This window comes from Canis lupus, chromosome 32 (assembly GCF_003254725.2).
Source record: "Canis lupus dingo isolate Sandy chromosome 32, ASM325472v2, whole genome shotgun sequence".
NCBI lineage: Eukaryota > Metazoa > Chordata > Mammalia > Carnivora > Canidae > Canis > Canis lupus.
The window spans coordinates 10399212-10425141 of NC_064274.1; the positions used below are offsets into that span (position 1 = coordinate 10399212).

General features: G+C 42.7%; 1 protein-coding gene, 1 long non-coding RNA gene and 1 other non-coding gene across 7 annotated transcripts in view; 1 reads left to right on the forward strand and 2 right to left on the reverse strand.

Moving 5' to 3' along the window:
* Window positions 1-4280, reverse strand: part of C32H4orf36 (chromosome 32 C4orf36 homolog) — a 30348-nt gene extending 26068 nt beyond the window's left edge. Inside the window, exons 1-2 of one of the 3 annotated variants that reach the window (XM_035709566.2) lie at window positions 4144-4280; window positions 3595-3775 (exon numbers count right to left, since the gene is read on the reverse strand). In XM_035709566.2, the coding sequence (XP_035565459.1) occupies window positions 3595-3659 (65 nt within the window). In that variant the 5' untranslated portion in view covers window positions 3660-3775; window positions 4144-4280. Of the gene's footprint in view, window positions 1-3594; window positions 3921-4143 lie in introns of all 3 variants that reach the window. The other 2 variants (XM_035709567.2, XM_035709565.2) reach the window with 2 other exon arrangements.
* On the reverse strand, window positions 2336-2443 carry LOC118353147 (U6 spliceosomal RNA). The gene has a single exon (XR_004811465.1). It is a non-coding gene; the product is annotated as a U6 spliceosomal RNA (small nuclear RNA).
* Window positions 4281-5072: 792 nt separating the features above from the next.
* Window positions 5073-25930, forward strand: LOC118353073 (uncharacterized). Of its 3 annotated transcripts, XR_007407808.1 has the most exons (7): window positions 5073-5391; window positions 7568-7641; window positions 11497-11773; window positions 17705-17884; window positions 18955-19101; window positions 22891-22993; window positions 25794-25930. It is a non-coding gene; the product is annotated as an uncharacterized LOC118353073 (long non-coding RNA). The 3 variants fall into 3 exon arrangements; XR_007407809.1 differs by lacking the exons at window positions 18955-19101; window positions 22891-22993; window positions 25794-25930 and having other exon boundaries at window positions 11497-11823; window positions 17705-18935; XR_007407807.1 differs by lacking the exons at window positions 18955-19101; window positions 22891-22993; window positions 25794-25930 and having other exon boundaries at window positions 5075-5391; window positions 17705-18935.

The window sequence follows — 25930 nt, forward strand, 5'->3', positions numbered from 1 at the left end:
TCCTTATATGTGGATTTGGAAAGATGAGCAATAAGCTGCTAATTTTAATCTAGCATTTACTATATGCTGGGTACTGTTTTAATCAGTTGACACATATGAACACATTTAATTACCATAGATGCCCTATGAGGTAGGCAAGTGCTATTATTATGCTCATTTTATGGATTGGGAAACAAGAGTAGAAAAACTTGCTCAAGATCACAGGTGTGTTGGTCATGGATTTAGGATTTGAATCCAGAAAATCAGACTTTAGAATCTAAGGTCTTAATGATTACTATACAAGACACGGTGAGGGAGGGAGAAAAATTCAAGATAATCACATGTAAAAACATATACATGTGTATATGTGTGTATGTCTTGTATAGCAGACAGAAATTCTAGAAAAATATAAGACATTTTCCCTCGGGATCCCTGGGTGGCGCAGCGGTTTGGCGCCTGCCTTTGGCCCAGGGCGCGATCCTGGAGACCCGGGATCGAATCCCACATCGGGCTCCTGGTGCATGGAGCCTGCTTCTCCCTCTGCCTGTGTCTCCGCCTCTCTCTCTCTCTGTGTGTGTGACTATCATAAATAAAAAAAAAAAAAAAAAAAAGACATTTTCCCTCTGAGTGGGATGGCAGGGGAGAGATGGGAATGGGGAAATGAAAGCATTTTTATTTTCCTTTCAAATGCTTCTATTTTAATATTTTGTGTATTTTTTTAAAGATTTATTTATTTATTCATAAGAGACACACAGAGAGAGGCAGAGACACAGGCAGAGGGAGAAGCAGGCTCCATGCAGGGAGCCCGATGTGGGACTCAATCCTGGATCCTGGGATCATGCCCTGAGCCAAAGGCAGAACCCCAACCAATGAGCCAACCAGGCATCCCTATTTTGTGTACACTTTTTATAATCTAAAAACACATAATGGAAAAATCAAGGTAAGGAGTTGTCTTAGCAAATGAATCCCAAACAGTGTCACTATCATTCTTTTTCTCTTAATTTAGCTGTTCTTATAAACATGATATCAAACACTTTCTTATAAGAATGATGAGAAGGGGGGATCCCTGGGTGGCTCAGCGGTTTAGCACCTGCCTTTGGCCCACGGCGTGATCCTGGAATCCTGGGATTGAGTCCCACATCAGGCTCCCTGCATGGAGCCTGCTTCTCCCTCTGCCTGTGTCTCTGCCTCTCTCTCTGTCCCTCATGAATAAATAAAATCTTTAAAAAAAAAAAAAAAAAGAATGATTGAGAAGGTGCTGGTTTTGCAGCAACTATTCATGGTATAAAATTCTACATAACCAGGTGCCTGGGTGGCTCAGTTGGTTAAGCATCTATCTACCTTCAGCTCAGGTCAGGGTCTCAGGGTCCTGGGATGGAACTCTACATAGTTTCCCTGCTTAGTGGGAAGTCTGCTTGTCCCGCTCTCTTTGCCCTTCATCCCTGTTCATGTGCTCTCTCTCAAATAAATAATTTTTTTTTTTTTACATTCTACATAACCCAAACTGCAGAATCAGTGCTTTAAATGATTTTCCAGACACAGGACTATCTTTAATACAAAAATTACATTTATAATAATGTTGACTAACATGGTACTTGCCTTTAGTTCAAGGTCTGAAGACATACTGAAATGGCAAAACTAAATAAAATGCATTGATGAGTTTGCTCTGGTTTTCCTAAAGCTCTGGTTTTAGAACCCCAAATGATGTCTCCTCTTACTTCTTAGAATATTGTTTATAAAGAGAAATTCAACTGACTCATAATGGCAAATATGTCATAGACCATGGCAGAGAAGCTAAAAAACAAATCCAAAAATTAAAAACAAACAAAAAAACCAATGTAGCACTAGGACATTACAGAGAAAAATACCATGTGGCAGCCACCCACGTTCATTATGGGTTCACTGTATGTCAAGCAATGTGCAAGTACTTTACATTTGTATTCCACATCACACACACAAGTATTGATATGTGCATTTTACTGATGTGGAGGCTAAGATACAGATAAGTTAAATAATTTACTCAAGGTAGCATAGGGAGCAAGTGCAGGCCCTGGCTTAGAGCTCAGATCTTTTTTTTCCCCCAAAAAAATGTAGATTTATTTTAAATCAGTTCAGTACATGATACAGATTAGCTTTGCAGTATAAAAATATGGAATGGGGGATGCCTTGGTGGCTCAGCGGTTAAGCATCTATCTGCCTTTGGCTCAGGTAGTGATCCTGGAGTTCCGGGATGGAGTCCTACATCGGGCTCCCCGCGGGAAGCCCACTTTTCCCTCTGCCTGTGTGTGTCTCTGCCACTCTCTCTCTCTCTGTGTCTCTCATGAGTAAATACATACATCTTTTTATTTTAATAAACAAAAATACGGAATGGTTCACAAATTTGCATATCATCCTTGCCTAGGGCCCATGCTAATCTTCTCTGTTTTTATTCCAATTTTAATATATGGGCAGCTCAAGGAAGCACAAGCCCAGGTCTTCCTGATTGCAAAACACATGTCCAAAGTGTACAGGAGGCAAAACTGACTCTTTGTACAGCCAGTTAGGTGTTTGGTTAAGATATACTTGACACAGGGACGCCTGGGTGGCTCAGTGGTTGAGCGTCTGCCTTCAGCCCAGGGTGTGATTCTGGAGACCCAGATCGTGTCCCGCATCGGGCTCCCTGCATGGAGCCTGCTTGTGTCTCTGCCTCTCTCTCTCTCTGTGTCTCTCATGAATAAATAAATAAAATCTTTAAAAATATCTATATATATACTTGACACCAAGACATTTTTAGTTAGGCTTACACTATCTACAGAGCTATTTTAACATAGGTGACAGTTGCTTTGGAGTAAGAAGACAGACTTCCATCCCTGTCACTTATTTACATGACTGTGTGAGTTTGATCAACCCACTTCTCCAAACCTCAGTTTCTGTTGTTTTGTTGTAAAGACCAAGATAATTCATAAATTCTAATTAAAAGCATTTCCCTTGGGCAGCCCCGGTGGCGCTGCGGTTTAGCACCGGCTGCAACCCAGGGCGTGATCCTGCAGACCCTGGATCTAATCCCACATCGGGCTCCCGGTGCATGGAGCCTACTTCTCCCTCTGCCTGTGTCTCTGCCTCTCTCTCTCTCTCTCTCTCTCTCTATCATAAATAAATAAATTAATTTAAAAATTAAAAAAAATAAAACAATGTAAAATTCAACAAGCAATAACTCATGTTGCAAATACAAATGTCTAAAGGCCATGATGAGATAAGCTAGAGTTATAAAGGCTTAAGTAATGTTAGAAATTATTGGAAAGGTAGACAGTGGGGATCCTTGGGTGGCTCAGTGGTTTAGCACCTGCCTTCGGCCCAGGGCGTGATCCTGGAGCCTGGGATTGAGTCCCATGTCGGGCTCCCTGCATGGAGCCTGCTTCTCCCTCTGCCTGTGTCTCTGCCTCTCTCTATCTCTATAAATAAATAAATAAAATCTTTTAAAAAAAGCATTTCCCTTAAAGAAATCACTATTCAGATAACTGAAAACACGTCACCTAGTCCACTATCTCATGGAGGAACATAGGGTCTCCAGTACTTTTATTTTCCCAAGGACACTCCGCACCCCTAGTCTACGCTCACCGTGATGCAAACACTTACATTTTATAACAACTGCCCCGGAACAGGGTTTTCACCGCGTTCTTCCTTGGCAAGCCATAGGCCATGGTAATGATCACAGTCTAACTTCTTAACATAGGCGCCTGATGTAATGACCGGCCGTACTGTTCGCTTTACCTGAAATGTTTGCAACTCACAGAATTCATGGCGTTCACTTCACTATCTGTTAATAACCAAGTAATAAAAAGACTTGGAAAGAGCATTTCTGAAAGTCGGAAGTCCCTAATAAATGTTCCTTGAAGCTGAACTCCTCGTGTACCACTGTGCTCTCTCGCATTTTCCATGAACTCCTTTGATCATCTCCTGCCCTGTGCGGAGAAAACGCCGGTGGACCGGGGCTCCCGCGCCGCCCCCGCCGCCCCCCCTGCCCCACCGGCTCGCACGCCCCACCCCCGCCGGCCACCCCCGCACGGTCCGGCCTCCGTGGCTCCGCGCGGCCGGGAGCTGCCCGGGCCCCGCCCGAGCCTGGAAAGAATGCAAACCCTCCCGGGTGTTCCCCGACTCAAAAAAAAAAAAAAAACCTGAGCTCACCAGGAAGCGCCCACTCCCACCGCCCCTCCCACGCACGCCTCGGCGGGGCGAGCCTCCCGGCGCCCAGGTGCGCAGGTCCTCAGCAGGTGCGCGCCCGGGGCAGCGGGTGGAGTCTCGGCCGCCTGCGGAGCCCGGGAGGAGGGGCGGAGAGGGGAGGGGCGGGGGGGCGGGGGGACGGGGGGGCGCGGAGGGGCGGAGGGACGGGGGGGTGGAGGGACGGAGGAACGGAGGGGCGGAGGGGCGGAGGGGGTGGAGGGGATGGAGGGGGTAGAGGGGAGGCGGAGGGGGGCGGGAGGGAGGCGGAGGGAGCGGGAGGGGGACGGAGGGGGCCGGAGGAGGCGGGGGCGCTGGAGGGATGGAGGGGCGGAGGGAGTGGAGGGGACGGAGGAGGTGGAGGGGAGGAGGGGGTGGAGGGGCGGAGGGGGTGGAGGGGACGGAGGGGGTGGAGGGGGGGGCGGAGGGAGCGGGAGGGGGGCCGGAGGGGGCCGGAGGAAGCGGGGGCGCTGGAGGGATGGAGGGGCGGAGGGAGTGGAGGGGACGGAGGAGGTGGAGGGGAGGAGGGGGTGGAGGGACGGAGGGGGTGGAGGGGACGGAGGGGGTGGAGGGGGGTCGGAGGGAGGCGGAGGGAGCGGGAGGGGGCCGGAGGGGGCCGGAGGAAGCGGGGGCGCTGGAGGGATGCAGGGGCGGAGGGAGTGGAGGGGAGGAGGGGGTGGAGGGGAGGCGGAGGGAGGCGGAGGGAGCGGGAGGGGGCCGGAGGGGCGGAGGGGGCCGGAGGGGGCCGGAGGGGGCCGGAGGGGGCGGGGGCGCTGGAGGGAGTGGAGGGGCGGAGGGGGTGGAGGGGCGGAGGGGGTGGAGGGACGCGCGGCCCCGCCCCTCCGCGCGCCCCGCCCCTCCGCGCGCCCCGCCCGGTCCGCCGGGCCCTCGGGGTGGGGTGGGCCGCCGGCGCTGATTCCCGGTGCTCGCTGGTCTCGGGGGGTCGCGCTCCCCCGTGCCCCGGGGGCGGAGCGCGCCCCGACTAGGCGCCCATGGGCGCTGCACCCGCGGGCCCGCCCCGGGGCACACGGCTCCTGCCTGCTCGCGCCCGAGCTGCGGCGGCGCCCAGGCCGCGGGAGCCTCGCGTCGTCACGCCGAGGCCTCAATAAAGGGCTTTGTGGTGCCGCCCTGCCCGCCTGGGGCCGCGGGGCCTCCGGGTTAAGCAGCCGAGATCCGCACACACTGGACGGAACCAGACTTAGGAGCAAAAGAGCTGTAAGCTAGGCCCTTCCCTGAAAATGGCACTTTTTTTTTCTTTTTAATTTTTTTTTTTTTATGATAGTCACAGAGAGAGAGAGAGAGAGAGGCAGAGACACAGGCAGAGGGAGAAGCAGGCTCCACGCACCGGGAGCCCGACGTGGGATTCGATCCCGGGTCTGCAGGATCGCGCCCTGGGCCAAAGGCAGGCGCCAAACCGCTGCACCACCCAGGGATCCCAAAAATGGCACTTTTAAATGTGAGGGAGTTGTCTGTATCGGAGCGACCTGGGGCTCGCTTGCGGGCCCTGGGGCGCCCCCTTAGAGCCGCGTTCACCTTCCCGGTGAGCGCCCCGAGGAGAGGAGCGGGATGTGCCCTCGCCCTGGCGGCCCGGGCAGCTCTAAACGCTAAGCCCCAAGCCCTGCCTGCGGTATGTTAGGCGGTCGTCGTGCTCGGGACAAGGCAGATTAGAAAAGGTGGCCTGATGGGCCCGTTTCTGAAGTGATTCAGGATGAACCTGTATTTTAATGCATCAGAGGGTCACCCCTTAGACGTCAAATGAAAATTAACCTGCTGGTCCATCTCGCATGAGGTTCCTAGAGTCAGAACTGGTTTAGAATCCTAGATCCGCCACTTGATGGCTTTAAGGTCTTGCCTCTGTAAATTCTCCAATCCTAAATTTCTCCATCTATAAAACAAGTGTGATACTCTGGATCTTGCAGGGTCATTGTGGGGATTAAAGATGGTGTCTGTAAATTCTGCCAACATGGTAAGTGACTATCTTTGAGCCTAGTAGCTTTAGGAGATAGACAAGGGATACTTGTCATTCTAATTATGAAGAGGAGGAATGATAGTTCGTTCCTCCTCAATGAATTAAGAGACGTCAAAGGACTCCCCAAAGAGACACAGCTCATGATTTTCAGGGCCAACTTTTGAAGCTAAACAGGATACCCTTTCCACCCTGACAAGACACCTCAGGTACTAACTAGCTCCTGTCTGATTAGGATAAGCTGGTAGGCTTGACCACCTATGAGGGTGCCTTTTGCTTTCCCAAAATTAGAAGGTGAGGACTCCACTCTTTAACATTTCTGTTCTTTTTACCGCTGGAAGAGGAGCCTCAAGGAGTGAGAGGCTCAAGGTATTAGTTTTAACACAATGTTGAATCCATTAATAGACTGTAAAAATCAATGGAGGAGATCTTGAACTGGATTTTTTTTTCAAATAAATTAACATACAATGGGTGGAGGGTAGGGGAGTTAGAGTACATCGTGCAGATCCGTCAAAGTATTGTTTTGTGAAACATATTCTTGCTGTTCACATGGACTCTTTCTCATGCCTGCGTGTGTGTATGCAGTTTCTATATAAAAGACAGTTCTCACAATGGGCCTAAAAAATTTGAAAGCCACTAAGATCATTTCGTTTTAGAGATGAAAAAACAGAGACCTGAGCACCTGGGTGTCTCAGTGGTTGAGCGTCTGCCTTCAGCTCAGGTTGTGATCTGGGGTCCTGGGATCGAGTCCCACATCGGGCTCCCTGCATGGAGCCTGCTTCTCCCTCTGCCTGTGTCTCTGCCTCTCTCCATGTCTCTCATGAATAAATAAAAGTATTTTAAAAAATAAGAAAGGAGAAAGAGAGACCAAGTTGTTAATTAAAATCACACCCAGATAGGACAGAGATAAGGCCACTTCAGAGTTGGGGCACATGGTGCTGTGACTTTTTTCTTTTTATAGAGGAAGAAATCAAGATCCAGGGAGAGGATATGTGTCCAGGGCCCCACTGAGAGAGATTAGAGACAACCTGTGATTTCTCCATGTTTGAACCTCATTTCCTGTATATCTATGTATGATTCCTGAGAATTTTGTTTAGTTATTTCCTATGTGACTCACTCTGAACCAATATGGTAGACGTTACAGAGTATGACTTCTGAGACCAGGCCACAAAAGGTATTGTGGCTTCCTTCTTTTGGTCTCTCTTGGATCACTAACCCTAGAAGAGATCAGATGCCATGTTAGGGCACGCTCAAGTCACCTTATGGTTAAATTCACATGCAAAGGAATAGAAGCCTCTAGCTAACAGCTAGTGAGGTGCTGAGGCCTCTTGCTACCACCCATGTGAATGAGCCAACTTAGAAGCAGATCCTCCAAGGCTCCATAAAGTCTTCAGAGAAGTGCAGCCCCAGCTAATGTCTTCACAGAAACTTCACGGGAGACCCTGAGTCAGAACCACCTCGCTAAGCCACTCCAGGATTCCTGGTCCTCAGAAAATATGGTAACAAATGCTTATCATTTTAAGCCACCAACCTTTAGAGTATTTGGGGGGGGAGGGGGTTGGTTGTGGTTTTTTTTTAAGATTTTATTTATTTATTCATGGGAGACACAGAGAGAGAGAGAGAGAGAGGCAGAGACGCAGAGGGAGAAGGAGGCTCCATGCAGGGAGCCCGACCTGGGACTTCATCCCCGAACCCCAGGATCACGCCCTGGGCCAAGGGCAGGCGCTTAACCGCTGAGCCACCCAGGGATCCCTAGAGTATTTGTTATAGAGCAACAGATAACTAATATACCACTAAGTGTCTTATTGTAGAAGGGATATTTTACACAGAGGAAAATAGCCATATGTTTATAATTGAGATTAATAATTTGATAAAAATGAACAGTAAAACACATTATAGATTCTTTCTGGGCAGCTGAAATCTCATCTAGGACCAGTTAAGAACTTTTGGAAACTGTCAACACAGAAAATAAATGGTGAGTACCAGTCTCCCACATGTCTTTAAGAACAAAAATAACCTCAGGGCAGCCCCGGTGGCTCAGGGTTTAGCGCTGCCTTCCGCTCAGGGCCTGATCCTGGAGACCAGGGATGGAGTCCCACATCCGGCTCCCTGCAGAAAGCCTGCTTCTCCCGCTGCCTGTGTCTCTGCCTCTCTCTCTCTCTCTCTCCCCCCCGTCTGTCATGAATAAATGCATAAAATCTTTTTTAGAAAGAACAAAAATAACCTTAAATCCTATAGAAGGTGGAAGGATATCCAGTAAAGATCTGGTTCTCTGGTCACCTGGATAGCTCAGCAGTTTAGCACCTGCCTTTGGCTCAGGGCGTGATCCTGGAATCCCAGGATCCAGTCCCACATGCTTCTCCCTCAGCCTGTGTCTCTGCCTCTGTGTGTGTGTGTGTGTCTCATGAATAAATAAAATCTTTTTTAAAAAGTCTAGCTCTCACCCCACCCTCATAAAGACTATTTTAGTATTTTCTTTTGAATTATATCATTTCTGAACATTTCTCTGTCTCCCACCCCCCCCCCCCCTTTTCTCCTCCTCTCTTTCTTTTCTCTATGATATCTCTCTCCCTCTGCTTTACTGGTGCCCTACACACATCCAATTGGGTAAGCCTTCACGGATTACTCCAGAAAGTTGGCAGGTTTCTTTTAAATTGGTTAAGAGAGCATTGCTGCCACCTACTGTTAGAACTCAGGTACAAACAGGAATGCAAAGAGACACCATAACTATCATAACACAACCAAAAAGCAACATTAATGTGATGTTTACACTTTGGGCACTGTTCAAGGGACTTCATACACATTGCCTCATTAATTATCACAACCATACATGCTGTTATCAATTTAGTGGTATGATTTTAGGGATATTAGAGAAGTAAAAAAAACTGAGGCACCTCAAGCATGAATAACTTTTCCAAGGTCACAGAACTTGACCCAAGACTATGCAATTCTGATATTTTTCTCTGTACCATACTATACATTCTCCCAGGATTGTAATTAAGGCAAGGTTTTAAGGTATATACCTGTAAATCTTTTTTCAACTGCCCTTTTAAAATATTCTGTTAATTTCTCATCAGACATATATTAACAGAAAATATTGTTGGGCACCTACTCTGTGCCAGCAATCATTCTTCCCCCATCATCTGTACCTCTCAGTTTAGTGATGAAGAGGATAATAGTTTTCCTAGGACAGTTAAGGAAGAAAAGGGTGTATAAGGGGCGCCTGGGTGGCTCAGTGGTTGAGCATCTGCCTTTGGCTCAGGTCATGATCTGAGATCGAGTCCCACATCGGGCTCCCTGCAGGGAAGCTTCCCTGCTTCTCCCTCTGCCTGTGTCTCTGCCTCTCTCTCTGCATCTCTCATAAATAAGTAAATAAAATCTTAAAAAAATAAAAGGACAAAAAGCCTACCCATATAAAAAAAAATAGATGAGGGCTTTGGCATGTTACAGTGTCACCCTGTAAAGTACTAAATTACTTTATAGTAAGTTACTTTAAGAATAACTAGGAAAAAAATAAATAGGAAAGTAGGAGCAATTAGAAAATTAAGATGAGATCTCCAGTTATTCATTAAATACTTGTTAAAATGAGTCATATTTTATTGACTTTTCAAATAAATAATAAATCATATCAATTGAGCTTTTATCCTTTCCACATGAAGAGGTAGTGTACTGTTATATAAGAGGTCTAACTAGGAATCAAAAAAACTGGGCTAAAGACACTTTATAAATATGAAAAATTTCTAACATTTTGTGTCATTTATGAAATCCCAAAATATTTTTATGATTCCATGTACCTGTCTAAATCCTCCACTTACAGTACTAAATTTTTAATAAGTTAACAAATGACTTTTAATAACTTTTCCTATTTTATATTTTGACATATTTATGTAAAGAATTCATTAAAGTTCAGGGTACCTGGCTAGTTACGTAGGTAGGGCATGCAACTCTTGATCTTGGGGTCATAAGTTCAAACTCCATGTTGGGCATAGAGATTACTTAAAAATAAGTAAATAGAAAAAAACTCATTAACGTTCATATAATATATAAAGTTTATTTGTCCTAACTTTCTTTTTTTGAAGATTTATATCCCAGGCTTACAATATCCATATAGTCTTTTTAATTTTATTCATCTCAATGGTTTATAGCTCATCATAAGATTTAATTCAATTAGATTCAAGCCAATTTAACACACATCTGTTGAGCACCTTCTGTATGCAAAGCTTTGTGATTGGTGCCCATAGTCTAAAATTTGTCCCTCTTCTCCCCCTCCCCCATATGTAAGAAAAGCTCTCTTAGTTTTTTGCAGCTAGATGCAAAAGAATGAAACTGGACCACTTTTTTACAACGTATACAAAAATAAATCTAAAATGGATCAAAGACTTAAATGTCTTGTCTTCAGGTCAAAGACCTGAAACCATAAAATCCCTAGAAGAAAAGATAGGAGGTAAGCTCTGTGACATCACATTTAGCAATATTTTTTTTTATCTGTTTCCTAAGGCAAAGATAACAAAATCAAATCTCTCGCCTTCTGCCTCTCCCCGCAACTTCTCTAAAATAAATAAATAAATCTTTTTTTTTAAATGGACAGAGACCCTGAATAGACATCTTTCCATAGAAGACATCCAGATGGCCAACAGGCACAAAGATACTAAATATCACTAACTATCAGGGAAATACAAATAAAAACCTCGAGATATCACCTCAGAATGGCCAGAATGGCTAGTATCAAAAAGACAAGTAAAAAAAAAAAAAAAAGATAAAAAGTGTTGGCAAGGAAATGGAGAGAAGGTGGGCAGCCCGGGTGGCTCAGCGGTTTAGCGCCACCTTCAACCCAGGGCGTGATCCTGGAGACCTGGGATCGAGTCCCTCGTTGGGCTCCCTGCCGGGAGCCTGCTTCTCCCTCTGCCTGTGTCTCTGCCTCTCTCTCTCTCTCTCTCTCTCTGTGTCTCTCGTGAATAAATGGATAAAATCTTTAAAAAGAAAAGAAAAGAAATAGAAGGAAACTCTTTAGTGGGAACATAAATTGGTATAGCCACCATGGAAAATATTGTAGAGATTCCTCAAAAAATTAAAAATAGAAATACTATATGATCCAGCATTCCCACTTCTGAATATTTAAAAAGAAACTTTACTAAAAAAAAAAAGAAAGAAACTTTACTGTGCTATTTGTTATAAATCTCTCCCCTACATTCTTAAAAAACTTTAAGTAAAGATCTATATATTTGTAAATAATAGTAATAATCCAACTTTCTTTAATTTAATGTGTCCTCAGTCTCATGAACCACTTATCAATGTCATCCCCAGTGATTTTGTCTATCTTTATTAGATAATTTCCCAGTTTTTCTTATCACTAGGAGTGGCAGTGGACAAAGCTTTGGCCAATGAGACATACAGGGAAGTCTACCTGAAGCCTCTGCGAAAGATTTTGCTTCCTGCTAAGGAGAGAAACATGCTTAAGAATTCAGTAGCACTGCCCCTGACCTTTCTTCCTACCTCACAAGTCTGTTGAAAAGTTGTGTGAGGCTACTGTCTTGTGACAACGAGAAGATAAGTGTAATCTTAGGAAGACATCAAGTGGGAGTGGCTGAGCATAAGGAAAGAAGAACCGAACCTAGAGCCATGGAGGCATGCGTGAGTGCTGGCATCAAACCTAGAGTGCCTTGTGCCATTCTCCTTTTTCAGTGAGAACATTAATGTTCTTTTTCGTTTAAGCCACTTAAGCTATAATTAGTATGGTTTTCTTAATTTCTGGTAAAATCATTCCTAAGTGATACTTTAGATGAATATTTGCTTGAACATGGTGCCCTTAAACCAAACAACAAAACGTGTGTGGACCTGAGACATTCTACCTGAGTTCAAAATCCCCTTCCACCCAGCTAAGAACCAGCCAGCCAGAGAGTTACCCTAATACTTTAGTTTTTTATCTGCAAGATGAAGATAATTCTACTTTCACTATAGGATTGTCATGGCTATTAGTTGCCTTGCCCATATTATACAATAAATATAAATTTACATTATTTTCAGAATTAAAAACCAAAAAATTAATATTCTAAATAGCCAAAAGCCACAGAACCCTCACAAAATGTGAAGTCTACCAACTACAAATTCCTGGCCCATAGATAATGTGCCACTGTATATTACACTGCACATAAATACCACATCTTGGACAGATGTGAAAGAATTTGGTTTTTAACTCTTCAATGAAGAAAATTTCAAATATATAAACAAGCAGAGAGTCACATGCCGAATCTTCATACATGCATCATCCAATGTCAGCAGTTTATCAACAGATTTCCAGTCTTGTTTAATCTTGTCACTTTCCCTATAAATACTGAATATTTTTTTGAAGTCACTTACAAGGCACTTTAATACCACAAAAAAACTGAAAATGTGCATATCTCCAGAACTAGCAACTTTTTCTGAAGTTGTCCCATATTTGTTTTGAATATAAGACCTCAGACTCAAGTCTTAATAATGGCAGTTGAGAAAGCATGGATTTGGGAGCTGTCTCTAGACTGGGTTAGAATTCCAGTGCCAGCACTTCCTAGCTATGTGATCAGGAGCAAGTTACTTACTTTCCTCTGAGGCTCAGTTTTTTGACCTACAGAGGACCAGAATAGTAGTTGGACGCACTCTCCAGGCTCTCTTTGAGAAATAAATATCAAAACGATGGTGAGTAATAGTTATAATTTACTAAACAAGCCAGCCATTGCCCTAAGCACTTTTCCTGTAGTATTTTCAGTCCATGGCACTTGGCCCTTGTCTGTGCTCGGCAGATGTTCCCTTTCAGTCCTTGGAGCAAGTTTCACTACAGCAAAGACGACCAAGTAGAGGCTCTGGTTATGAGAGGCTAGTGAGAAAAAGTAGTGTCTTACCAGACAGAGTCCACCACAACATGGGGAGGGGTGGGGCTGAAGAAAGTCTTCTCAAATTTACAAACCAGTCTAATTGTGTAGAGCCAGGAGGGTGAGAGATGGAATAAGAAGGAAGGAATGAGGATAAAAGGAAGTAGGAAGTCAGGAATAAAGGAGAGCATGCCATGTCTTTTGTCCCTCTCCAATGCTCTCACACACCAGCTTTCCTGACTTCACACAGCACCCTAGCAGTAATCACTCTGCACTCACTTTTGAGACTCAGTAGCTGGTCCACACTCAGGCCTGGTAAGAGGGGAGGCCAAGATTCAAACCCATATCAGTCTCAGGATGCTTATTTCACTCCACATGTCCACATCATGCCCTTTTCAAATGACCTGAATGACAGTTTTTTTGTTGTTGTTTTTTACAGAAGTGGCATTGGGTACAGCATGTTAGACATGGCTTTGGTAATGGGGAACGTCGGTATGGGATGGGGTGAGGAAGCAGACAGGTGACCTGAGATTGGCTCCAGAAAGACCATGACCCCATGATTCAGGAAGATAGTTTCCAACACCCCCAAAGCTTCTGTGCCCCATCACTGTTTGATGGGCCTGCTTATGTTTTATCTGCAAATCAGGGCTACCTCAGATGGGCCTATCAGCAGTCCTGACCACCTCAGATGGTGTAAAGGCTGCCTGACCTTGGGAATCCAGACATTTTCAGGTAACACTTAGAATAGCAATAAGCTAGAAATGGATTCTAAGAGTTAGGAAGGAATGATTCTAAAATCAATATTTATTAGCAAAGAAAGCTTTTCTTTTTTCTATTTCTCTCTCCAGATAACTTTGTGTCTAAACCAGGCTTTATTTATTTATTTTTATAATAAATTTATTTTTTATTGGTGTTCAATTTACCAACATACAGAATAACACCCAGTGCTCATCCCGTCAGGTGCCCCCCTCAGTGCCCGTCACCCATTCACCCCCACCCCCCGCCTGGGCTTTAAATATAAAATAGGAGGTCTACCAATTCTTCTCAAAGGGGGGAGGTCTGAGAATTTCTAAGAATAAAGTGGGAGATGAATTTAAAATGCATATTCCCAGGTACTCCCACCAAAATTGTAATTCAGAGGAATCAAGAATCAGCTTTTAAAAAAATAAATAAATGCCCAGGCAATTCTCTTTCAGGTGTTTTTGGACATTTCCCCCAAATTAGCCTAGAGACCATTGCATCAGATGAACACCTGCAGTCTTGTTAAAAATAGAAATTCTGGGGATCCCTGGGTGGTGCAGCGGTTTGGCGCCTGCCTTTGGCCCAGGGCGCGATCCTGGAGACCCGGGATCGAATCCCACGTCGGGCTCCCGGTGCATGGAGCCTGCTTCTCCCTCTGCCTGTGTCTCTGCCTCTCTCTCTCTCTCTCTCTCTGTGACTATCAAAAATAAATTTAAAAAAAAAAATTAAAAAAAAAAAAAGATTTAAAAAAAAAATAGAAATTCTGTAGATAACCTGAATTTTAATCAGCAGGGACAGAGTTGGTGGGGGGAGTATGAGGACGGAAGCCTGGGATTCTGCATTTTATTTTTTTCTTGTTTATATCTTTATTTTTAAGTAATCTTTACACCACCCAACCTGGGGCTTGAACCATGACTCCGAGATCAAGAGTCCCATACTCTTCTAACTGAGCCAGCAAGACACTCCTGGATTCTGCATTTTAAAGAGGCTTTCCAGGGACACCGGGGTGGCTCAGTGATTGAGCTTCTGCCTTTAGCTTCTGCCTTTGGCTCAAGTCATGATTCTGGGGTCCTGGGATCAAGTCCTGCATCAGGCTCCCTGCAAGGAGCCTGCTTCTCCCTCTGCCTAGGTCTCTACCTCTCTCTGTGTGTCTCTCATGAATAAATAAATAAAATCTTTAAATAAATAAATAAATAAATAAATAGGCTTCCCAGGTGAAGTTTTACTAGTAAATTTTAAGAACTCCTGCCTAGGAAATAACAAAATATTCTCTTAGATGAGCCATAGCATGGAGGACCTATTTCTGCTGAATCTCATTAAGCTACTTTGGGTTTATGTTCATGTGGAAATCACAACCCGAGACTCAACTCAGGAAAGAGAAAAAGATAGGGTATTGAGAATAGGACTTGAGTAATAACCAACAATGGCTCCACATCAAAGAATTTGAGTAAAGTTTCTCCAAATAGGAGCACCATAGCACATTGGCTCTCTATTCATCCTTACTTGACTTCCATTGTTAAGTTTTCTTATATGTAGATGCTCAATAAATACTAAGTTGAATTGAATATATAAATTAGAAAAAACATAACTACAAGTTCTAATTTTGGTCTACTTCCCCTTTTACCCTAGGATCTGAAGTAAGCAACTTTCATTTCTCTATTTCATCTGTGCCTTTTTTTTTTTTTTTTAAGAATATGCCTTGTGGGATTATTTTAAGAAGGAAGTAATAAGAGTTTGGAAAGCACCTTTTTCCTCTTAGCCAAAATAGTGAAGAGAATCTCCACTATCTGGCATCGAGGCCAGTTCAATGAGATAAGTAGTTTCTCTCTTTCTTTTTTTTTTTTTTTTTAAGGTTTTATTTCTGTATTTGGCACAGAGAGAGAGCACAAGCAGAGGGAGTGGCAGGCAGAGGGAGAGGGAGAAGCATACTCCCCAGTGAGCAGGGAGCCCAATATGGGGCTCGATCCCAGGACCCTGAGATCATGACCTGAGCCGAAGGCACTTAACTGACTGAGTCACTCAGGTGCCCCAAGTAGTCTCTTTCTTTCTTTCCTTCTTTCTGTAAACTAAAGATCATTTAGTAACTCTTTATTGAGATTTCATGATATGCTAGAAGCTGTGATGATTTCTGGGACAGCAAACAAAGCACAGTTACAACCTACTATTGTTGAAGAAACAGAGGAATCAGGAAAAAGCAGAAATTGAAGGATCAGAGAAGTCACTGGCCAGCCCTCCTCTAGTGTTGACAAGGTGGGCTTGCAAATCCATCTGAGAAACCAGGCACTTCAGCAGTCAGTCAGAGTGGGACCGCCCAGCCTGGAGGCACTGCTGGTCAGCAAGGCATGCACTGGAGAGAACTGGGGGTGGGGCCAGGGAGAGCAAGAACATACATAACCTGCCACTGATGTGGTAGAAAGTAGAGACAACTGAGGTATGCAAAGTTCTCTGTGTGTTTCTTCCAGAGCGTGGCTGCTCTTTCACTACTACCTACCAAATCTCATGCTGGGCTTTTTTTTTCCCCGACTCTAAATCACACAAGGAAGAGGACTCTGGGAACTCTAGTTCCAATTTGTCCAAAGTAACACCACACGTATGAGGAATTGGGTCAAGAAGTGATGAAAGCTGGTTAAGAGGCCGATGCATGATAACAGATGACACAATCAATGCAAAAATTCTGAGCAGAAGTGCTCAGATCCCAAGGTCTGAATGAGATTCCCAGCTATTGGTAACTCCTCAGGATTTTTCTTATGTGGTCTCCTATGTCAGCACTAGAATTGCCCCACCTACAACAAACTGGTTGCATAACATGAAGGTGAAGTTCAGCTCATAAATATAAGTCTGACGCCCCAACACAATGACCACAGGTGCAGCCATTACAAATGATCGCTGAGTTTTTAGCTCAGTGTGACCCCACAGCTATTAACAATTACTTTATGATTTAAACTTTTATCAGATTCAGATTTTTGAGGTAGAGACTGCTTATTTGTTCAAATATTTATTCATGCTTACTTTATGCTACATGGAAGAAAAGTGAAACATCTTACTAGTCTCTACATGAACCAAACACACACCCTTCTATCCACTCTTGCTTACACCACCTCAGCTCCCCTTCCCAAGCATACCAGATTCCCCACAAGGTTTACGATAAATAAAACCTGGTGATGAGAGAGAAAGAGACCTTGAGCCACAAGATAAAGTCACAGGCCCTCAGATTTCACAGCCCTAGGGGATCCCTGGGTGGCACAGCGGTTTGGCACCTGCCTTTGGCCCAGGATGCAATCCTGGAGACCCGGGATCGAATCCCACGTTGGGCTCCTGGTGCATGGAGCCTGCTTCTCCCTCTGCCTCTCTCTCTCTCTCTCTCTCTCTCTGTGTGTGTGACTATCATAAATAAATTTAAAAAAATTTTTTTTAAATCCTTTCTTTAAAAAAAAAAAAGATTTCACAGCCCTAGTCCAGGAAGATCAGTCATAACTCCTTAAATTAAGATGATGTAGATAAAAAATAGCAGAACTTCTGGGGAACTAGTTTAAATCAAAAGGAGAATTTATTTTAATTTTTAAAATGTATTTATTTGACAAAGAGAGTGCGTACAAGTAGGGAGAGTTTGAGTGGGAGAGGGAGCAGCAGGCTCCCTGCTCAGCAGGGAGCCTGATGAGGGGCTCCTTGCAGGGCTCAATCCCAAGACCCTGGGATCACAACCCCAGCTGAAGGCAGATGCTTAATTGACTGAGCCACCCAGGCACCCCCAAAATGGGGATTTAAAATAAAGATACTTGCTTATCTCATGAGACAAGGGGAAGGAATGCATCCAGCCCTCAGGGGGCTGAAATCAAGAGTAGGAAGGCAGGAATACTCCACTCCATCTCACTCCTGCTTCTCTCTGTGCATTTGCTCCTTCTCCCTGTAAAGATTTCTTTGTTCCTCAAAGCACAAGATGGAATACAGCTGCCCCTCTTTTTTTTTTTTTTTCCAGCTGCCCCTCTTGAAGTGATTGTTTGAAGCAGATGGAAACTGACTTTCCTTCAGTCCTAATACCAAATAGGGAGAGAATCCAATGGGTTCAGCTTGGCTTCAATATTTTTTCCTTGAACCAATTACCTTGATGGTGACAGACCAGGAGAGCTTCGGTACAGATCTGCAGCCAGGACCGTGGGTGAGGGAGCACCTGGTGTCAACACTCTGACTTGACTTAGAGAGGTTACAACGTTCATCAAATACTAGTCAAGTGTACAGAGATAAATGTCTTCCTAGGGAGACTCCAGAAATCAAGCCTACTTTTCAGCTTCCTATAGTGATAAAAACAGCAGGAGCCAATGCCAAGTCAGAGGCCTAAAAATATGAGCATGGGGGAAACTGTAATAAAGTCAGGATTACTGAAACCAAATACGTCCAGGAGTAAAGGACACATTGTTGATTCCCTTCCAGAACCATTTCCCCTCTTCCTTACCATTATAGCTCTGCTTTTGTCCAGGTATCTGTGCTTCTCCACTTGATTGTGTGCTTGCATAGATGCCAGCTACTTCCTAAGATCCCAAGGTGAATCCTGATTAATCTAAACCAATCAAGGTAGTACCATTCCCTTTATCTCTCATTAGGCTTGGGCAGGTGATACATTCTTATCAATGAGGCCTGGGGTAAAATCAACTGGATGTTTCTGAGAAACGTTTCTTCTTTCCTAGAAAAGATACGGATGAAGAGATTACCTTTTCCTTCTTTATACCTTCTTGTATCTGGATATTGGATACACCTGGAATTGCTATAGCCATTTTATGAACATAAGGAGACCTAATCTAAGGAAAGAAGAGGGAAAAGCTAGAAAATGAAAAGACTGGGGTCAATGATAATTTACTGATCAGTGAATTCACTATCCTTAGAGCCATCCTACATTTAGACTAATTATATGAGATACATTTTATTTTGTAAGCCACTTTGAGTTGATTTTCATTTACTTGCTGCTGAAGGCAAACCAACTAAAACAGGGAATATGGTGGGAATTAAGGCTAGAAAGACAAGCAGATAAGATTCCACACACAGAAATAGGAGTCAGAATAAAGTCAGACTTCTTAGCAACCCTGAAAGCTAGATGATGAAATTATGAAGGAAAAAGATTTTCCAAGGTAGAATTTTCAGACCCACCAAATTATCATTTAACTAAGAAAGTAGAATGGGGATGTTTTAATACACAAAAGCTCCCAAAAAATACCTGCACTAAATTCTTTGTAGGAAACTAGAAAGAATGTGCTTCTCCAAAATGAGGGAGTAAACCAAAAAGAGAAAGACTTGGGATCCAGTACACAAGAACCTCTCTTATGAGTGGAAGACATGGAATCCAGTAGGCAAGATCAGACCTCTGTCATGAAGGGAAGACAGGTAGGTACAGAAAATAAGCCTTTCATCATGAGAAGTGAAGAAAGGTCCCAGAAAGATAATGGTAAACTTTGAGAGTACTTCTATAAGAGGCAAAGCACCTTTGGCACCTGGCAGGATGTGTGGACAGGAAAGGTGTGAATGTGGGTATATGTGAAAGAAGAGTGAAATTTTCTGTAGTAGAAAGTCCATAGACTCCTAATTTTTTTATTAGGTTTTTTTTTATTTTAATTCCAGTATAGTTAACATACAGTGTTATATTCATCCCAGGTATATAATACAGTGATTCAACAATTCTATACATTACTCAGTGCTCATCATGATAGGTGTACTCTTAATCCCCTTTACCCCTACCCACCTCCCTTCTGGTACCATCAGCTCTCTTTAGTTAAGAGTCTGTTTCTTGGGCAGCCCAGGTGGCTCAGCAGTTTAGCGCTGCCTTCAGCCCAGGGCCAGATCCTGGAGACCCAGGATCGAGTCCCACGTCGGGCTCCCTGCATGGAGCCTGCTTCTCCCTCTGCCTGTGTCTCTTGACTCTCTCTCTCTCTGTATGTGTCTCTTATGAATAAATAAAATCTTAAAAAAAAAAGAAGAAGAATACTGAGAGCTCACAACATGCCAGGCATTTGACTGACTTTTTCCTTTTCTATCCTTGTACTGTCCTATTTACAAATGAAGAGCTGAGGCTCAGAAATGTTAACCTGTTATCAATATATCATATAGCTGGTAAATCCAGAGCTGGGATCCAACTCACTCTTAGTGTGGATCCAAAGCTTGGTCTCCAAGCCACTGTAGGACTGTAAACAACTCTACCTTCCTGGAATGAACAGTCTCCCAATAGTCAGTGCCTGCCTTTAACCTTATGCAAACTGCTTCACCTGCTCTCAAAATGATATTTAAAGACCACTATCTGGGGACTGGTTTTGATGATTGCCGTTGAGATGCCACTACTCCCAAGTTCTTTCGGAAGACATACCTAGGGATGCCTGGGTGGCTAAGCATTTGAGCCTCTGTCTTTGGCTCAGGTAGTGATCCTGGGGTCCAGGGATAGAGTCTTGCATCAGACTCCCTGCAGGGAGCCTGCTTCTCCCTCTGCCTATGTCTCTGCCGCTCTCTGTGTCTCTTATGAATAAATAAAATATTTTTAAAAAGACATATCTAATCAACACGTGTGTACAGATGTATTATGCATGTACGGAGATGTATGTGTGAATACATATATGTAAATACTTGTCCATGTATTTACATCTACAATTCTATATTGATCTATATATATTAAAAGCCATGAGTTTATACCAATACCTCCAATTTTAATCCACCACAAATTTCATTCTAGTTTTCTTCCTTTCTAAAGATTTTATTTTTGGATATATTTAGAATCTAAAGATTATATACTTTTAATCCCTTCTCCAATAGTGAGAAACCTGGCTCTTATTATCCTTAATATTTGGTCAATATTCCTGAATATAATCAATCTCCCATCACCTCCACCATCCTCTCCCCCATGCAGACACCCTCCTCATTTCATTTGAATTCCCATACTCTCTTCCAGGCTATTCCACCTTTAGTGTGAGAGTCCTTTCACACCATTTGGGTTCTCAAGTGCACTGAGCTCCCCAACCCCCCAGTCCCCCAACCCCTCCACCTCACCCTCCCAAACCCCTCCCCGCCCCCCCCCCCCCCCCCCCCCCCCCCCCCCCCCCCCCGCTGGCATGAATGCCTTTCATTGCCCATTCAGGTTCTGATTCCCCACATCAGGCTACTCCCATATGTAGATGCCTTCCTTTCTTGGGCTCTAATACCCAGTTCTGAACCATCCCATGCATGGATGCCCTCCTAGCTTTGTGGGTTCTGACCCCTCACATCCAGCCACCCCTGAGTGGATCCTTCTCACCTTATTCATGCTCTGATGTCCCATGCTTGTGAGTCATTATTTTAAAAACAGTCTTAGGACTCATCTAAAGTACTTATGATGTCTTATGTATAAAAGAAACAGAGGTAAGCTTTGTATAAAGTGTCAGTTTTAAAAGCAGCAAGAGTGGCAAATAAATAAATAAAACTTAAAAATAAATTGTACACTTGAAGTCAACTATACTCAAAAAACAATAATTACCAAAAAATCAATAAGGGCAGCATCTTAAAAATCAAATGACAAAAGGAAAAAAATGATAAATTGGACTAATTTTTAAATTTGTGCTTCAAAGGACACTATCAAGAAAGTGGAAAGACAACCCACAGAATGGAGGAAAATATTTGCAAATTATATATATATATAACATATACAAATAGCCAACAAGTATATGAAAAGATGCTCGACATCATTAATCATTAGGGAAATACAAATCAAAACTATGAGATACCACCTGACATCTACTAGTATGGCTGTAATATTTTTAAAGGACAGACAATAAAAAGATCAGGCTAGGATATGGAGAAACTGGAACTTACCTACACTCTTGTTGTGAATATAAAGTGATACAGCCACTTAGGAAAACAGTCTGGCAGTTCCTCAAAAAGTTAAACAGTGTTTCCATTTGATCCAGCAATTCCATCCTTAAATATATACCAAAGGGAAATGGAAATGTATTTCCACCCCCAAAACAATACCCAAAGATGGAAACAACCCAAATATGCATCAACCAATGAATGGGATAAACAAAACATGGTATATCTGTACAATGGAATATTATTTCAACCATAAAAAAGAAATTAAGTACAAATACATGCAACAACATAGATGAACCTTGAAAACATTATGCTAAGTGAAAGATGCCAGTCACAAAAGGTCACATATTGTTCCATTTATATTAAATGTCCAGAATAGGAAAATCCATAGGGACAAAAAATGGTTGCCTAAGGCTGATGGAGACAAAGGAATTAAGAGAAAGGGGAGTAATAGCTAAAGAATACAGAATTTCTCCTGGAGATGCTGAAATGTTCTAAAATTGATGGTAAAGAAGGTCACACAATACTGCATTACAAAAGATTATTGAATTATGCATTGTAAACGAGTGAATTGTATGGTATGAACTATATCTGAATAAAGTTTTTTTTTTTTTAAAGCTTTCTGTATGATGAGGAGGTGAGGAAGGGACTTTATCAATTTCTAAGTTACTCTTCCTACACAACCCTGTCTCTCATATACCCAGCTATCCTTGAATTTAAGTCAGGGTCTTCCCCAAGGGCTAATCACCAGGTCTCTGGTTCCTGCAACATCTTCATATATGTTTTCTTGTCAAAATGAGCAATAAAGACAAAGGAAAGGGAGAAAATAGAATACTTTTCTTTCCCACACATCTCCTCCTCCTCCTCTCCTTTTTTATTGTAGAGCCCTGTGTTTCCTACCCCCACCCCACTTCTAGTACTCATAGTTTGGGTCCACCTGACCTCACTCCAGATTCTAGGAATGATCACATAACATTAGCTTAAGCTGATCAACATAAGTGCCCCCAGCTTGGCTACATCCTTGGCTCAAGGATGAAAGAGGGAATCAAGTTAACCGGAACAGCATATATCCCAGAACTTTGGGGAGAGTTTACAGCAGAAGAAGCTCTCTCCATCTTGGAACTGTGAAAATATAAGCCTGAAATTCCTGGAAACAACACACAAGGCACACCTAACCTATGACAAACAGAGCCAGGAGATGAAGTGAGACAGCTTCTTGAAACATATTTTGAACATCTGAATTCAGCCATGCTAGAAGTTAGATGCACTCATGAATTTTAAATAACAAGAGTTATTAATTCCCCCTTCTCTTTTTGTTTTATTTTGTTTAATCCTGTTTGAATTGAGCTGTCTACAATGTGTGAATAAAAGAATACTCCCAGACACAGACATACACCAACTATCAACCGTAATAGAAAGGAGGATGTCCAAATGGAAAACCAAAGTATTGGTAGGTTGACTTCTATATTTAGTACATAACAAATTTTATCTTTTTTTGACCATTCACTTTATGGAGCTGAGAAAACTAAGGCTCATGGTCACACTTAATCAATTGAAAGAGCCATGAGTTAAACTCAGGTCTTCTGACACCAGATTCTATTCCCTTTATAACACTGTGCCATTGGGACGCCTGCGTGGCTCAGCAGTTGGGCATCTCCTTCAGCTCAGGGCATGATCCTGGAGTCCCAGGATCCACTCCCACATCGGGCTCCCTACGGGGAACCTGCTTCTTCCTCTGCCTGTATCTCTGCCTCTCTCTCTCTCTCTGTTTCTCATGAATAAATAAGTAAATCTATAAAACAACATATATATTTCTTATATATATATATAAGAAAGTATAGAATATATATATTCATATATATATATATATATATATATAGAGAGAGAGAGAGAGAGAGAGAGAGACTGTATTTATTCATGAGAGACGGAGAGAGAGGTAGAGACCTAGGCAGAGGGAAAAGCAGCCTCCCCATGGGTAGCCTGATGCAGGACACAATCCCAAGACCCCGGGATCATTACCTGAGCCAAAGGCAGACACTCAACCACTGAGCCACCCGGGTGCTCCTATTAATATATATTTTTATCTTTCATATTTATGCTCTTAATTTTTAGTTTACCTTCGTGCGTAATATTAGGAAGGGAACCAGTTTTATCATCTCCATATAGCAACCTTGTTTCTTATTTATTTCTGTGTCAACAACATCCAGCATTTATAACTTTATCTTTGTGATATGCCCTAATATCTGATAAAGCAAGACCTACTTCTTTTTTGTTTTTTTTAAAGATTTTATTTATTTATTCATTCATTCATGAGAATGAATGAGAGACATTCATGAGAGACACAGGCAGAGAGAGAAGCAGACTCTATGCAGGGAGCCCGATGCGGGACTCGATGCAGGACTTGATCCTGGGACTCCAGGATCACGCCCTGGGCTGAAGGCAGGCACTGCACCACTGAGCCACCCAGGGATCCCCACAAGACCTACTTCTTATTCTACTTTTCCAAGGTTGACTTAGCTACTTACATACTTTTACTCTTCTCTATGAGTGAGTTTATCAAGTCCCTTAAAATTTTCAACTAAAATTTTGATTGAATTTACAATGAATTTATAGATTAATTTAGGAAAGTTAATATCTTTGTTATCCCACCCAAATGTCTTCTCACCTCTCTCTCTCTCTCTGTGTGTGTGTGTGTGTGTCTATGAATAAATAAATAAAATCTTTAAAAAACAAAAAAAATAAAGGGCAGCCCCGGTGGCACAGCGGTTTAGCGCTGCCTGCAGCCCAGGGTGTGATCCTGGAGACCCTGGATCGAGTCCCACGTCAGGCTCTCTGCATGGAGCCTGCTTCTCCCTCTGCTGTGTCTCTCTGCCTCTCTCTCTCTCTCTCTCTCTCTCTCTCTCTCTCTCTGTGTGTGTCTCTATGAATAAATAAATAAAATCTTAAAAAAAAGAATGTCTTCTCACTTCAGATCATCTTCTACATCCTTTATTGCAGTTCAACATTTTTCCCCATAAATATATTGCTGCTAAGTTAAATAGTGTCTTTTCTTAAATAATATTTTCTAGTTTACAATAGTAAACTATTGTGGAGAAATGAAACTAATTTGTGTATGTTGTGCTGGTATCAGAAACATGTACACTCTTTTATTCTGCTAAGTTCATGATTTGATTCTGTTGATTATTCTCTACTGATGATTATATTATCTGGAAAAATATCAGTTTTATCTTTTCTCTTATATTCCTTCAGATTTTTTTTTCTTTCTCAATACCATTCACCAAGACAACTAAGTGTATATACTAAATATCACCAGTAATATTGGACACTGTTTTCTTTTTCCTGATCTCAAAGGAATACATTTTAGATTTCTCCATTTGTTTTCATATTCAGTGTTGAGTTTATACTGAACATTAATTATAACTTAAAACTTGGTAGAAATTGGACTGCCTGGCTGGCTCATTTAGGAGAGCATGTGACTCTTGATCTCAGGGTCATGAGTTTAAGCCCCACATTGGGTGTAAAGATTAAATAAACTAAAATAAATAACTAATTTTTTAAATGTGGGCAGAAATTATTTGTATAACCATTGTAGGACTTGAGATTTTGTTGTTTTGTTTAGTCCTTATTGATCTTTTCAAGTTCTTTCTTTCTTCTTGCATTATTTTTGCAGTTTTGTGTTTCTTGGGTTTTGTCCATTTCATTTAGTTTTTAAAAGGTATTTATATATACTTATTCATAATACTACTTTATTAAGTTTTAATTTCTGTTGAGACTTTGTTTAATTCCCCCTTTTCATATTGCCATTTATTTGCAGTCTCTCTCTGTCAGTCTTGCCAGCGATTTGCATCTCATCTAATATTTCATTACTGTTTTCTATTTTTAAAAATATATTACTGCTTCTATTTTCTTTTTTTTTGTAAGATATTTTAATTTTATTTATTTTTATTAGATACAGAGAGAGAGAGAGGCAGAGACACAGGCAGAGGAAGAAGCAGGCTCCATGCAAGGAGCTCAATGCGGGACTTGATCCCGGGTCTCCAGGATTGCGCCCTGGGCCAAAGGCAGGTGCCAAACCGCTGAGCCACCCAGGGATCCCCCTCTTTATTTTCTTATTTATTCTTATTATTTGCTTCCCTCTTGTTTCTTTGTATATTACTGTTTTTCAAATATCATAATTAGATGTGTAGCTGCTTTGTTTTAAAACTGTCTTGTAAAAAAAAATAAAATAAAATAAAACTGTCTTGTTTCAGGACGCCTGGTTGGCTCAGTGGTAGAGCATCTGCCTTGGCTCAGGACGTGATCCCAGAGTTCGGGATTGGGTCCCACCTCCAGCTCCTGCATGGAGCCTGCTTCTCCCTCCATCTGTGTCTCTGCCTCTCTCTGTCTC